The sequence below is a fragment of the Geotrypetes seraphini genome, chromosome 8 (genome assembly GCF_902459505.1).
Source record: "Geotrypetes seraphini chromosome 8, aGeoSer1.1, whole genome shotgun sequence".
Lineage (NCBI taxonomy): Eukaryota > Metazoa > Chordata > Amphibia > Gymnophiona > Dermophiidae > Geotrypetes > Geotrypetes seraphini.
In genome coordinates this window covers 41776080-41791242 of record NC_047091.1, presented here as the reverse complement: position 1 = coordinate 41791242, position 15163 = coordinate 41776080, and the positions used below count along the sequence as shown (strand labels likewise).

Here is a 15163-nt window from a genome sequence, read left to right as displayed (position 1 = left end):
GGTCTCACTAGAGTCTTATACAGGGACATCAATACCTCCTTTTTCCTACTGGCCATACCTCTTCCTATGCACCCTAGCATCCTTCTAGCTTTCACCGTCACTTTTTCAACCTGTTTGGCCACCTTAAGATCATCACATACAATCACAAGTAATGCTCTTCTGTCATGCATATAAGTTCTTCACCCCCTAAACCAGTGGTCTCAAACTCAAACCCTTTGCAGGGCCACATTTTGGATTTGTAGGTACTTTGAGGGCCTCAGAAAAAATAGTTAATGTCTTATTAAAGAGTCATTGAGTTACTTTGGATGAATGAGTTATTTTGGATGAATAAAGACATTTGGATTTATCAGATGAGTTGAAAGACACTTTTTGTGCACCATTCTGATTGGACATTTCCACTTTTGCTCTTGCCTTATTAAAGAAATGACAATTTTGCATGAGGTAAAACTCTTTATAGTTTATAAATATTTCCTTTTGGCTAAGTCTTAATAATAATATTGTAATTTATAGCTAGAGAACATATGATAAGAAACAGTTTTATTTTACTTTTGTGATTATGATAAACATACCGAGGGCCTCAAAATATTACCTGGCATGTGGCACCCGGGCTGCAAGTTTGAGATCACTGCCCTAAACTATATTGTTCCTTTGGGTTGTTGTAGCCCAAATGCATGACCTTGCATTTCCTAGCATTAAATTTTAGCTGCCAAATTTCAGACCATTCTTCAAGCTTCGCTAGGTCTTTCGGACACTCGGAGGAGTGTGTGGTGCAGTGGTTGGATCTACAGCCTCAGCACCCTGGGGTTATGGGTTCAAACCCCGCACTGCTCCTTGTGACCTTGGGCAAGTCACTTAATCCTCCATAGCCCCAGGTACGTTAGATAGATTGTGAGCCCACCGGGACAGATAGGGAAAATGCTTGAGTACCTGATTGTAAAACCGCTTAGAAAACTTTGATAGGCGGTATATAAAATCCTAATAAACTTAATAAACTTAAACTTAAACTTTCTTCATGTGATTCACACCATCCTGGGTTTCTACTCTATTGCAGATTTTGGTATCATCCACAAAGAGGCAAATTTTACCTGACAGCCCTTCAGCAATATCACTTAAGAACATAAGAATAGCCTTACTGGGTCAGACCAATGGTCCTTCAAGCCCAGTAGCATGTTCTCACGGTGGCCAATCCAGGTCACTAGTACCTGTTAAAAAGAACAGGCCCAAGAACAGAACCTTGAGGTACACCACTGGTAACATCCCTTTCCTCAGAACGATCTCTGTTAACCATTACCCTCTGTTGTCTTCTACTCAACCAGTTCTTGACCCAGCCCATCACTTTGGGGCCCATCCCGAGGGCATTCAGTTTACTTATTAGATGTCTGTGTGTAACACTGTCAAAGGCCTTGCTAAAATCTATGTACACCACACCACATGCTAAAATCTATGTACACCGCTCCCTCTATCCAATTCTCTGGTCATCCAATCAAAGAAATTGATCAGATTTGTCTAACAAGACCTACCTCTAGTGAATCCATGTTGTCTCTGGTCCTGTAATCCACTGAATTCCAGAAACTTCACCATTCTCTGTTTTAAAAGTGTTTCCATTAATTTGTCTTCCACAGATGTCAGACTTGCTGGCCTGTAATTCCCTACTTCATCCTTACTTTCACTTTTGTGTAGAGGGACCATATCCGCCCTTCTCCAGTCCTCTGGTACCACTCCCAACTTTAGAGAAGCATTGAAAAATTTAGTCAGCAGAATCACTAGAACTTCCCTAAGTTCCTTCAACACCCTCAGATGTACACCATCCGGCCCCATCGCTTTGTGTACCTTTAATTTAGCTAGCTCCTCATGAACACAACCCTCTGAATATTGATTAGGGTCTACTACTCCTCATCCCCATTTGTGTTTGTCTTCTGTGGTCCCGCTGCCAGCGCTTCAGTCATGAACACAGAACAGAAATATTTGTTAAGCAATTCAGCCTTTTCTTTATCAGCTTCTACATATTCCTCCCCTTCACTTTTGAGTCTCACAATGTCACTTTTGCCCTTCTTCCCATCACTGATATAGCTAAAAAAAATGTCTTGTCTCCATGTTTTACTGTGTCTGCTATTTTTTCTTCCATTTGTATCTTTGCTTTCCTAACTACTCGACCAGCCTCTCTTAACTTTTCCAGATATTTTTGCCTGTTTTCCTCTTTCTGTGATCTTTTGTAGTTTATGAAAGCTAACCTCTTATTCCTTACCTTCTCGGCCACTACTTTTGAGAACCAAAGCGGCCTTATTTTCCTCTTACTTTTATATACTTACCTCACAAAAAGGGTTGTCTTTTCAAGGGGGGAAATGAACTCCTGGTTAAGTACCCTTATACCTCAAGCCCAAGCCTATTATTCTTTTAGGAAGTTGTTAAAAACCTACTTATTTGATAAATGGATAAAATGAGATTGGATGTATCCTCTTTTCAAAACTGTTTATGTAAGTTTCACTGAATGTACAGTCTTCTAGGATGAAAACCGCTTAGAACTTATGGTAGGACAATATATAAGAATAAAAGTTATCAAGTTGTTATTATTATTACAATAACTCCTTTCAGTTTTGCCCACTGCATTTCCTATCCAGACAGTTCCTTGACGTAATCCTCCATCTAAACAAAGTTAGTTTTTTAAAAAGTTTAGAACTTTTACTTTTGAATGAGCCCTCTCTATACCCATCTTAATATTAAACCATACCATGCAGTGATCACTGGATGTCAGATGATCATCCACTGTAACATCAGAAACAATTTCTCCATTTGTAAGCACCAAGTCCAGTATGACCACATCCCGCGTGGGTTCCATTACCAACTGCTGGAACAGTTCTCCTTGTAAAGAATCCAAGATCTCTCTACTTCTAGAAGACCCTGCAATGGGGATACCCCAATCAAAATCCGGCATGTTAAAATCACCTATTTGTAAACTTCCCCTTTTTGTGATATATTCTGAATGTCTACTATTAAATCTCTGTCCACTTCTTCTAACTGTGAACGAGGCCTATATATCACACCAATGTATTTACCATTCCCTTTCAAAATATAGGTTTGTGGGGGGGTTCACCATGACCTATAAGAGTTGTGGTGAGATATTTATGTGGCACCCTTTTTGTGAAGTTCGCAGCAATACTGTGTAAGGTGCCCCACTACTCTGTTGCCATGTCTGGGTGGCCAGTTCATAACTTTGCTGACCCCCCCCCATACACACATCCAAAAGGTCTTGTTCTAGGCATTTTTGACTTGGATGAATATTTGGACGAGAATGGGGTATAAAGATAGACGACTTAGCGGTTTGGACAATCAAACGACTGGACGTACAAGTAGATGATTTAAAAAAATATATATATTTTGGATGTATTTTTCAAGAATGGGCTTTAGACATGTTCGACTTTGGGAAACTAGCGACTTAGGCCCAAAATCGACTTAGACATGTTTTTTGATTATGCCCCTCCACGTGTTCCACTTGACCTAGGTGAAATAGTGGCTAAAATAGTGCAAGCCCAACGGACAAAATTACCAAAACAATGTTACATATAAAAGATCACAACTACCCGATTACTAAAACAATAAAAATATTGGGAGTCACATTAGACACACATTTGACAATAGTTGAACACACGAATTTAGTGGTAAAAAAGTGTTTCCTGACATTATGGAAATTAAAGACCATCAAAAAATACTTCGACCCATTATCATTTAGACTACTAGTGCAATCACTAGTACTTTCTACACTGGATTATTGCAATATCATTTATATGGGTATACAAAAAAAAAACAGTGAGGAAACTTAGAATTGTTCAGAACACAGCAGTCCGTTTGATATTTGGATTGAAAAAAAGTGACCACGTCAGCTCCTTCTACAGACTACTGCACTGGCTGCCAGTTGAGGCACGAATAATATTCAAGTTCTCTTGCATATGCTTCAACCTAGTTTGGGGACTAACTCCTACATACTTGTTATCACACTTCGTATTATACAGTCCCATGAGGCAAACCAGAAATTGCAATCTATTTGCATATTCTAGCATTACCGGCTATAAATTCAAAATCTTCCTGGATAGAACTTTTATGTACCAAGCAAACAAACAACACTGGCTGGACAACTACATTAATAGAGCTAGACTGACCTACCTCGTCTTTAGAAAAGTCATAAAAACTGACTTATTCGACAGATGTATCACCTAAACATTAACTACACCAAACACTAATTTCCATTTCTTTTTTCCTAATATGTCCCCCCTGAAATTCTTAACAAATTGTATTATGTAATTCGCCACTTTTTCTAAAAAGGCCCTTCTGAAATTCTAAACAAACTGTATATTGTAATTTGCTGCATTTTAAGATTCTGTATACTGTAATTTCACTGACTATCTGCATATTGTAACTCGCTGATTGTCCAGCTCTCTTCAGTTGTGAACTGCCTAGAAGTCGCACGATTATGGTGGTATAGAAGAATAAAGTTATTATTATTATATAATCAAAAGTAATGACAAAAATAATAAAACTAAGTAATTAAAAGAAAATGAAAAAAATCTGAGGAATCCTAGAAAAAGAAAGCTAAAAACACCCACATACGAATTACTATGCATATTAGAACTCTGTGCCATTTACTTTAGGAAAGACAACAAGAATTTTCCATTTGTAAAACTTTGAGCACATGAGTACTAAGAAGGAGCAGATCCACTGTACAACATAAGAGTTCAAGCTGCCTCATGGCTTCTCTTTTTATAAAATGGTACTTTACAGAACTACAGCTTAAGATAAGTGATTCCCTATTAATACAAGCATATAACTCACCAGTATGGTCTTCGCTCCTGTTTGGACATCACTCGCCATAAATATGCCAACTCTTTAGTGGCTGTGGTGGAAGCCGTTCCAGGGCGGGCTCTGCAAAAAGAAAGTGGAGTGCTTAGAGAAAATTCTCAAACCTCAGAAGGAAGCTGTAGGACCAGGTCAGGTTTTCCTTCTGCTTTTATAACTACTGCCTAACAAGGTTGCTTTTGGTTCTCAGGATTATCACCTGATATGTGTGTACGTACATGTCTCCCATTGTCCTCCCATACTTGCTTTTCGCTTACTCTATCTTGTTATCTCTGCATCTTTTTTTCTGCATGCTTCTCTTAAAGATTTTAATGTTTTTCACCCTATGCATGCATGGCTTTCCTCTCCTGTTACACATTTACGAGGTCAGTTCAAAAGGTTCCAGAACTGATTTTATAAAAAAACAACAACAACTAGCTGATTACCCGGCGTTACCCGGATATTTATTTATCCCAATTATCTGTTGTTTTTGAAAATTTTTACATGTCACCCCCCTTCCCACCCCCCCAGTATTTTTTCTCAGATAGTAAGTGATATGTATACCCAGTTTGGTTGAAATCTACATACACACACACACACACACACAAATACATCCGATTTTATATATATAGATTATTAAACAATCTTAAACTTATTTCATTGGGTCCCCTTCAAAGTATTCCCCTTCCCTACATATACACATTTCCCAACATCATTTCTACTTCTGGAAACAGTCCTTAAATGCATATTCAGGAATCATCAAAAGTTGCTGCATCGAATTTTACTTTATGTCATCAGTGGTGTTGAATCGCTTGGAGACAAAATCAAACTGTCATGGAACGTTTTGAATAGACCTCATATTTATTTTCTGTTTACTGATATATAGAAACTTAGCAAATGACCTGCCTATCTAATCTGCCCAGAGAGATGATTAGGGTTGTAATTGCTACTCTCTACGGAGAAGAAAATAAAGATCATAGCACAGGGAAAGGAAATGAAGACCAAAAATACCAGGACCTAAATTGCATGTATACTAATGCAAGGAGCCTAAGGAACAAAATGGGAGAATTAGAAGTCATGGCCAGTAAAGAAAACCTGGACATCATTGGAGTCTCTGAAACATGGTAGAATGAAGAAAACAAATGGGACATAGCACTGCCAGGGTACAAACTCTATCGCGAAGACAGGTCAGGTGAGAAAGGAGGAGGAATAGCCCTATACATAAAAGAAAGCATAACTTGACTAGAGTGGACACAGCAGAGATGACCAACAAATTGGAATCACTATGGGTTAAAATACCAGGAAGGAAAGGGCCCGAGATAAAGATGGGCCTGTACTATCGTCCACCTTGGCAAACTGAAGCTAATGATGAAGAAATGGAAGCCGAGATGAAGCGAGAATGCAAAAGCGGTAACATGATTGTTATGGGAGACTTCAACTATTCCGGGATAGACTGGAGTCTTGGAAACTCAAAATGCGCTAGAGAGACCGGATTCCTGGAGGCTATACAGGACTGCTTCATGGAGCATCTTGTCAGAGAACCAACGAGAAGGAATGCCACTCTGGATCTAATCCTTAATGGGCAAAGAGAACCTGCAAAGGAAGTGGAAATAGTGGGACTGTTGGGAAACAGCGATCACAATATGATCAAGTTCAAAGTTGAAGTAGGAATACCAAAGGAAAAGAGAACCACAGCGACAACTTTTAACTTCACTAAAGGAAACTATGAAGCAATGAGAGTAATGGTAAGGAAGAAACTTAGGAAGAGCTCAAAGAAATGGCAGACTGTAGAGCAAGCCTGGTCTTTATTCAAGGACACGGTGAGCGAGGTGCAAAATCTGAATATCCCTAGATTCAGAAAAAGATGCAAAAAGAACCGAACAAAAGACCTGACGTGGATAACTAAAGAAGTGAAGAAAGCGATAGGAGATAAGAAGAATTCATTGGAATTGGAATTGGAAAAAGGACAAAACTGAGAACTGGAAAGAGCACAGGAAGCATCAAAAAGAATGTCACCTCGTGGTTAGAAAAGCAAAAAGAGAATACGAAGAGAGGCTAGCCAGGGAAGCACGAAATTTCAAACCGTTCTTCAGATATGTTAAAGGGAAGCAGCCAGCAAGGGAGGAGGTGGGACCGCTGGATGAAGGAGATAGGAAAGGAGTGGTGAAGGAGGAGAAAGAAGTTGCGGAAAGACTAAACATGTTCTTTTCGTCAGTATTTATAAAAGAGGACACATCCAACGTACCAGAACCTGAACAAATCTTCAAAGGAGACCAAGCAGAAAAATTAACATCCAAGGAGATAAGCCTTGAAGATGTACACAAGCAGATAGAAAGATTAAAAACTGACAAATCCCCGGGCCCTGACAGAACTAAAGGAGGAAATAGTGGAACTACTACAGCAAGTTTGTAATCTATCCCTGAAAACAGGCGTTATCCCAGAGGATTGGAAGATAGCCAATGTTACGCCCATCTTTAAAAAGGGATCAAGAGGTGACCCAGGGAACTACATAAGAACATAAGCATTGCCTCGGCTGAGTCAGACCACAGGTCCATCCCGCCCAGCAGTCTGCTCCTGCGGCTGCTCCCCAGGTCAGTGACCTGTAAGTGATCCTTTATTTAAGACATTTTGTCATGTGTGGTACTCCTCTAACTATACCGGTAAATTTGACCTTGGTTCCGGGGAAAATGGCAGAAGCACTGATAAAAGACAGCATCGATGAGCATCTAGAAAGGAATAAACTTATGATAACAAGCCAACATGGCTTCTGCAAGGGAAGATCGTGCCTAACGAACTTATTGCACTTCTTCAACGAATTTAACATACGGATGGACAAAGGGGACCCCATAGACATCGTATACTTAGATTTCCAAAAAGCCTTTGACAAGGTACCTCAAGAATGCCTACTTCGAAAACTGAAGAACCATGGGGTGGAAGGAGACGTACACAGATGGATCAAGAATTGGTTGGCAGGTAGGAAGCAGAGGGTAGGAGTGAAGGGCCACTACTCGGACTGGAGGAGGGTCACGAGTGGTGTTCTGCAGGGGTCGGTGCTCGGACCGCTGTTGTTCAATGTATTTATAAATGATCTAGAAACAGGGACGAAGTGCGAAGTAATAAAATTCACAGATGACACCAAACTAGTGGGGCTAGGACTAAAGAGGACTGCGAAGATTTACAAAGGGACCTGAGCAAACTAGGGGAGTGGCCAACGAGATGGCAGATGAAGTTCAATGTAGAGAAATGTAAAGTCTTGCATGTAGGAAACAGAAACCCAAAGTACAGCTATACGATGGGAAGGCTGTTATTGGGTGAGAGTACCCAAGAAAGGGACTTGGGGGTAATAGTGGACAAGACAATGAAGCCGTTGGCACAGTGCGCAGCGGCCGCTAAGAAGGCGAATAGAATGCTAGGTATAATCAAAAAAGGTATTACAGCCAGAACGAAAGAAGTTATCCTGCCGTTGTATCGGGCGATAGTACGCCCGCATCTGGAGTACTGCGTCCAATATTGGTCACCGTACCTTAAGAAGGATATGGCGATACTCGAGAGGGTTCAGAAAAGAGCGACACGTTTGATGAAAGGTATGGAAAACCTTTCATACACTGAAAGATTGGAGAAACTAGGGCTCTTTTCCCTGGAAAAGCAGAGATTTAGAGGGGACATGACAGAGACAGACTTACAAGATCATGAAGGGCATAGAGAAAGTGGAGAAGGACAGATTCTTCAAACTTTCAAGAACTACAAGAACGAGAGGGCATTTGGAAAAATTAAGAGGGAACAAATTCAGAACCAACGCTAGGAAGTTCTTCTTCACCCAAAGGGTGGTGGACACCTGGAATGCGCTTCCAGAGGGTGTGATAGGACAGAGTATAGTATTGGGGTTCAAGAAAGGATTAGATAATTTCCTGAAGGAAAAGGGGATAGAAGGGTATAGATAGAGGATTACTATACAGGTCCTGGACCTGATGGGCCGCCGCGTGAGTGGACTGCTGAGCACGATGGACCTCTGATCTGACCCATCAGAGGCACTGCTTATGTTCTCCTCTATGCTATTTTGAAATGTGAAAGTCATTCATATTTTGCTTTGAGCAGAAATGCTCTATACTTTGATTCCATCTTTTTGCTAATATAAAGAGCCTCTGTTTTAATCCCAGGGCTTTTTATCACTATTTTAGTCCCTACCACACCAAGGGAGGACACACCAAGCATCTACCAACCTTTCTATGAAAAAGTATTTCATGGAATTGCTTTTAAATTTTCTTCTTTCAGCTTTATTTTATGTCCTGTTATTCTACAGTTTTCTCATCTTTAGAAAATGTTTATCAATACCTTTCAAATAATGTAACATAATAAACATAGTATATGATGGCAGATAAAGACTTGCATGGTTCATCCAGTCTGCTCAGAACTCACATTCGTTATCAAAGAATTACTGAAACAACAGTCATAAGAACATAAGAACATAAGCAGTAGAGAATGACACGGGGAGCGACCCCCGCAGCGAACCGCTGCGTGGCTGCGGTTTGGCTGCGGGTTATGGTGACCTCATTAGCAAATCGCCGCAGACGCGGGGACAAATCCTTTCACCGCCCGCAAAAACGGTGAATAGATTTGTCCCCGCAGGCCAATGTCCCCCCTTCTAGGAACCGCTATTTACCTGTGTTTCACCGTGCTCCTCATTTGTCAGATCAACCCTTCCTGCCAATAGAACCCGCCCCCCCCCCGACGATCGCCCTCAGCCCTTCATGCCGACAGAACCAGCCCTCCCCAACGATCGTGGCAGGAGGGTACCCATCCCCTCCTGCCTACCCCAACAGCCCCCCCGACGATCGCAGCAGGAGGATATCCAACCCCTCCTGCCAGCTCCCCAACAGCCCCCCTATGATCACTGGTAGGAGGGTGCCCAACCCCTCCTGCCGGCACCCCCAACGGCCCCCTATATCGCCAATAGGAGGGTGCCCAACCCCTCCTGCCGGACCCTCCCCCAACAAACCCCGCCATCCCGAAACACCACCCTTAGTCTTACTTTCCAAGTTGGACCGGACAGCTCCTCGCTCGTCTGGCCAGCAGGCCTGCCTCCGTCCAAATGAGGCGGGCCCGCCCCTCCCCTCCCCTGCCTAACCCACAGGATCCTAGGGCCTGATTGGCCCAAGCACCTAAGGCCCCTCCTATAGCGGGAGTGGCTTTAGGTGCCTAGACCAATCAGGCCCTAGGATCCTGTGGGTTGGGCAGGGTAGGGGCGGGCCCGCCTTATTTGGACGGAGGCAAGCCTGCTGGCCATACGTGTGAGGAGCCGTCCGGTCCAACTTGGAAAGTAAGACTAAGGGGGTTCCGGGGTGGGAGGGTTCGTTGGGGGGGGGGCCAGCAGGAGGGGTTGGGTACCCTCCTGCCGGCGATCTTAGGGGAGGCCATTGGGAGGACCGGCAGGAGGGGTTGGGTACCCTTCTGCTGCGATTGTCGGGAGGGCCGTTGGGGGGGTCTACAGGAGGGGTTGGGTGCCCTCCTGCCGTGATCGCTGGGGGGAGGGGAGACTTGCAGCCGTAGCCGCGGTCACTATGCTAATCACGGCAGGGAGATCTTTGCCGCGATTAGGTACAGCGGCCGCGTCTACTTACCATGTAGGCTAACATTGTAAGCATTTAAAGTACATGTCGTGTTTGTTTTTGCATTGCTAGCCCCAGGGGTGGTGGAAGATTAGTGATTGAAAAACTGTATGAAAAATAACTATTTTAAATTTAGTGATCAAAATGTGTCAGTTTTGAGAATTTATATTAATTAATTTTTTCTCTGCGTGTTTTGTTTTTGTATAGTTATTAACTAATATTTAACTAAGTTTTAAAGTTTTAAAGAATGTTTCCTTTATACGTAAATAAAGAAAAGTATATAAAATCGTACCCGTTTGAGGCTTTTATGTATGCAGCGGTGACGGTGACGGGGCGGTGAATGGGGTTGCAGTGGCGGTGACGGGGCGGTGAATGGGGTGGCAGTGGCGGTGCAGAGGATGGTGAGACGGGGACGGGGCGGTGACGGGGACCAATTTTTTCACCGTGTCATTCTCTAATAAGCAGTGCCTCCACCGGGTCAGACCACAGGTTCATCCTGCCCAGCAGTCCGCTCCCGCGGCGGCCCAAACAGGTCACGACCTGTCTGAATCCCCAGAGGGGGTCCCCTTGCCACCCTGGTTTCCCATTTAAGTCCTAGCTTCCCATCGAAGTCCTAACCCTCCAGTCTTGCACATGCACGACCTGGTTGGGTTTCTATACTTATTACCTGGTTAGCTTTCTATACCTGTGATACATCCCAGCACCTCTCTCAGTATCCCACGATCCCTTTATCCCTCAGGAATCCGTCCAATCCCTGTTTGAATCCTTGTACTGTACTCTGCCTGATCACTTCCTCCGGTAGCGCATTCCAAGTGTCCACGACCCTTTGGGTGAAAAAAAACTTCCTTGCATTTGTTTTGAACCTATCTCCCTTCAGTTTCTCCGAATGCCCCCTCGTACCTGTTGTCCCCTTCAGTCTGAAGAATCTGTCCTTATCCACCCTCTCCATGCCCCTCATGATCTTGAAGGTCTCTATCATATCTCCCCTGAGCCTCCTTTTTTCCAGAGAGAAGAGCCCCAGCCTATCCAACCTCTCGGCGTATGGGCAGTGTTCCAGCCCTCTTACCAGTTTGGTTGCTCTCCTTTGGACTCTCTCAAGTACCGCCATGTCCTTCTTGAGGTACGGCGACCAATATTGAATGCAGTATTCCAGATGTGGACGCACCATCGCTCGATACAATGGCATGATGACTTCCCGCGTCCTGGTTGTTATGCCCCTCTTTATGATGCCCAGCATCCTGTTGGCTTTTTTTGAGGCTGCTGCGCACTGTGCAGATGGCTTCAGTGATGCATCCACCAGCACACCCAAGTCCCTCTCAAGACCGCTGTCTCCCAACAATGCCCCCCCCCAATTTGTAGTTGAGCAACGGATTCTTTTTCCCTATATGCATGACCTTACATTTTTCCACGTTAAAGCGCATTTGCCATTTGTTTGCCCAGTCTTCCAGCTTGTCCAGGTCCCTTTGCAGGTCCTCACACTCCTCCCTGGACCTAACTCTGCCGCACAGTTTGGTATCGTCTGCAAATTTTATAACCTCGCACTTTGCCTCCTTTTCTAGGTCATTGATGAATATGTTGAAGAGTAACGGCCCCAGCACCGATCCCTGTGGCACACCGCTCGTGACTCCCCGCCAGTCAGAATATTGGCCCTTTACTCCGACCCTCTGCAGTCTACCCGACAACCAGTGCTTGATCCATCTGTGCACATCCCCTCCCACCCCGTGGTTCCACAGCTTCCTAAGCAGCCTTTCATGTGGCACCTTGTCGAAAGCCTTTTGAAAATCGAGGTAAATGATGTCTATGGGTTCCCCATTGTCCACCCGACTGCTTATTCCCTCAAAGAAGTACAGAAGGTTTGTTAGGCATGACCTTCCCTTACAGAATCCGTGCTGTCCAATAGTATTATTATAGTCCAATAGTATTATTACATTTTACTTGCTAAGTTCCACTATACAATGTCTTCCCCTCTCCTCTGAAGCAAATACAATTTGAATATGGTATAAAATATGCATACTTGATCCTGATCTGACCTTGATATTTTCAAGGCTCAGACCATAAAAAAGTCTGCCCTGCACTGCCCTACTTTCCAGCTACCGGAGTTGCTGTTGAAACTCACTACAACCCATCCTGATCTGTCTTGCTATTTATTACATTACATTACATTACTGACTTCTATTCCGCCTGTACCTTGCAGTTCTAAGCGGATTACGTCAGAAGATAGCTGGACATTTCCAGGAACAAAAGTTACAATTAAGAGAACTGGACATTTCCAGGAAAAAGTTACAATTAAGGAGCTGGATACATTGTACAATTAAGGAGCTGGTTCATAATAAAGTTTTGAGAAGAGGGTACCAGATAGGTGGAGAGAATAGGAAAAGTATCGGATGATGCTGGAAGAATACGAGGATGTTAAAGAGTAGAAACTGTCACATTGTTGAGTCTTTGGAGGATAATACAGGTAGAGGGTGGGAGGGGGGAGATTGCAAGAGGGGAGGAGAGGGGGGTTAAGCTAGCTGGATACATTTTTTGAATAGCAGGGTTTTGATTTCTTTAAGGAATGTTTTGTAATCAGTTGTTGCTATGAGCAGGTTGGAGATGTAGGGGTCCAATTTTGCTGCCTGTGTTGCTAGTAGGTGGTCGTACATCTTTTTGCGCTGAGTTCCCTTGAAAGGGGGTAAGGTGAATGGAGATTGCCTGGATGAGAGGTTCCAATTTAGGCGGTTATTTAGGTGGGTGGGTGCAATTCCGTTTACTGCTTTGTATAGTAGGCAGTATAGTTTGAATTGAATGCGGGCTTGTATAGGTAGCCAGTGTGAATCTAGGAAGGCATTGGTGATTTGATCAAATTTTCCAAGTGAGTAGATCAGTCTGAGGGCTGTGTTCTGTACAGTCTGTAGTTGTTATATTAAATATGTGGGGCATGGTAGGTAGAGGATATTGCAGTAGTCCACTAGACTCAGGACTAGGGCTTGGACTATGAGTCTGTATTTATCTTTGTTGAAAAACTTTCTTATTTTTCGTAGGTTGCGCATGGTAAAGAATGCTTTTTGTGTTGTTTTATTGATTTGGACCTGCAAGGTGTAGCATCTGTCTAGTGTAACTCCGAGGAGTTTAAGAATGGGTTGTATGGGGTATTTGGTGGCTTTTATTTCTAACTCGGTTATAGATGGGGTTTTGTCCTTTTCAAGCAATAGAAATTTTGTTTTGTTCGGGTTGAGCTTCAGTTTGTGGTCTAGCATCCAATTTTCCACTGCTTCTAGTGTTCTTTTCAGGTTGTCTATTGAAGTGGAATCTTGTGAGTCGAAGGGGAGGAGTATGGTTATGTCATCTGCGTAGCTGAATGAAGTTACTTCTAGGTTATCTAGAATAGTACCAAGGGAGGAGATGAATAGGTTGAAGAGTATGGGCGACAGAGGTGACCCTTGAGGTACTCCACAGGGGTTAGACCAGGAATCCGATATAAGATCTTTTGTTTTTACTCTGTATGTTCTTGTTTTGAGGAATCCTTGGAACCAATTGTATACCCCTCCTGAGATCCCTATGGCTTCTAGGATCTGAAGAGTATGGTGTGATCTACCAGGTCAAATGCGGCAGAGAGGTCGAGTTGGATAATCAGCATCCTTCTTCCTTTGCTAAGATGCTGTCGGGCTATATCTAGTAGAGAAACTAGTAGTGTCTCTGTACTGTGGTTGGATCTGAACCCTGATTGTGTGGGGTGAAGTATGTTGTGGTCTTCTAGGTAATTTGTGAGGTATTGTGCTACCAAACCTTCTATTAGTTTAGCATATAATGGAATTGAGGCGATGGGTCTGTAGTTGGAAGGGTTATCTATTGGGCCTTTGTGATCTTTCAGTATTGGGGTGATTATGATTTCTCCTTGGTCTTGTGGGTATTGGCCTTCCGTGAGAGTAGTTTGAATCCATTGCATGAGGTTGGTTCTGAATTTGGGGGAGGCATTTGTAAGCAGGTACGAGGGGCAGTTGTTCAGGTCACATGACGCTTGGCTATATTTTTTGTAGAGTCGGTTCATGTCCGACCATTGTACCACTGGGAAGTTGGTCCAGTATCTGTCAGCTGCAGTGGTATTTCCTGTTGTAGGGTTTATTATTATCTCGTCGAGGTGGGTTGGTGAGTTATTGAAGGAGGTTCTGAGTATGGTAATCTTGTTTTTGAAGTAGTCTGCTAGTTGGGTAGCTGTTGGAGACCATAGAAATTCATCCAGAATTGTCCTCACTTTCCCACTGCTGGAGTTGCCATTGAAGCTCATGTCAGCCCATCTTGATCTATCTTGCCATATATGGTGTCACATATATGTCTGGCATTGACTTCACTTCTCGACTGCTGGAGCTGCTATTTAAGCACCACTCCTGAGCACTGTTCCCTCTAAGCTGTGCGCTTATGCGCGCGCACACAACTTGCCGAACCCGCGCACACAAATTAAAATAGCGCGCACAAAAAAATAAATTTTTGCCTAAAATGATTTTTACTGCTAAAATGAAATGTTGCAGAAGACCAGATGTTCCGATTTCCCATTTATCATATTTATTGAAGCACTATAATATAAATTTTAAGTCATTCACGTGATTCCGTTATCTTTGGCAGTTGAACATGACACGTCACGTGCCCCATAGCTAGGCAGATCATAGGATGTATACGTAGGAGTTTCGTCAGCCGTAAGCCTGAAGTCATTATGCCGTTGTATAGATCCATGGTGAGGCTCCATCTGGAGT

The 15163-nt window shown here is 43.2% G+C and overlaps 1 protein-coding gene across 7 annotated transcripts in view; it reads right to left on the bottom strand.

The window, feature by feature from the left end:
- Positions 1-15163, bottom strand: part of BHMG1 (basic helix-loop-helix and HMG-box containing 1) — a 484779-nt gene that overhangs the window by 14929 nt on the left and 454687 nt on the right. For all 7 annotated transcript variants that reach the window (XM_033953753.1, XM_033953748.1, XM_033953746.1 and 4 more), the window contains one exon: positions 4825-4914. In XM_033953753.1, the coding sequence (XP_033809644.1) occupies positions 4825-4914 (90 nt within the window). The remainder of the gene's footprint in view (positions 1-4824; positions 4915-15163) is intronic.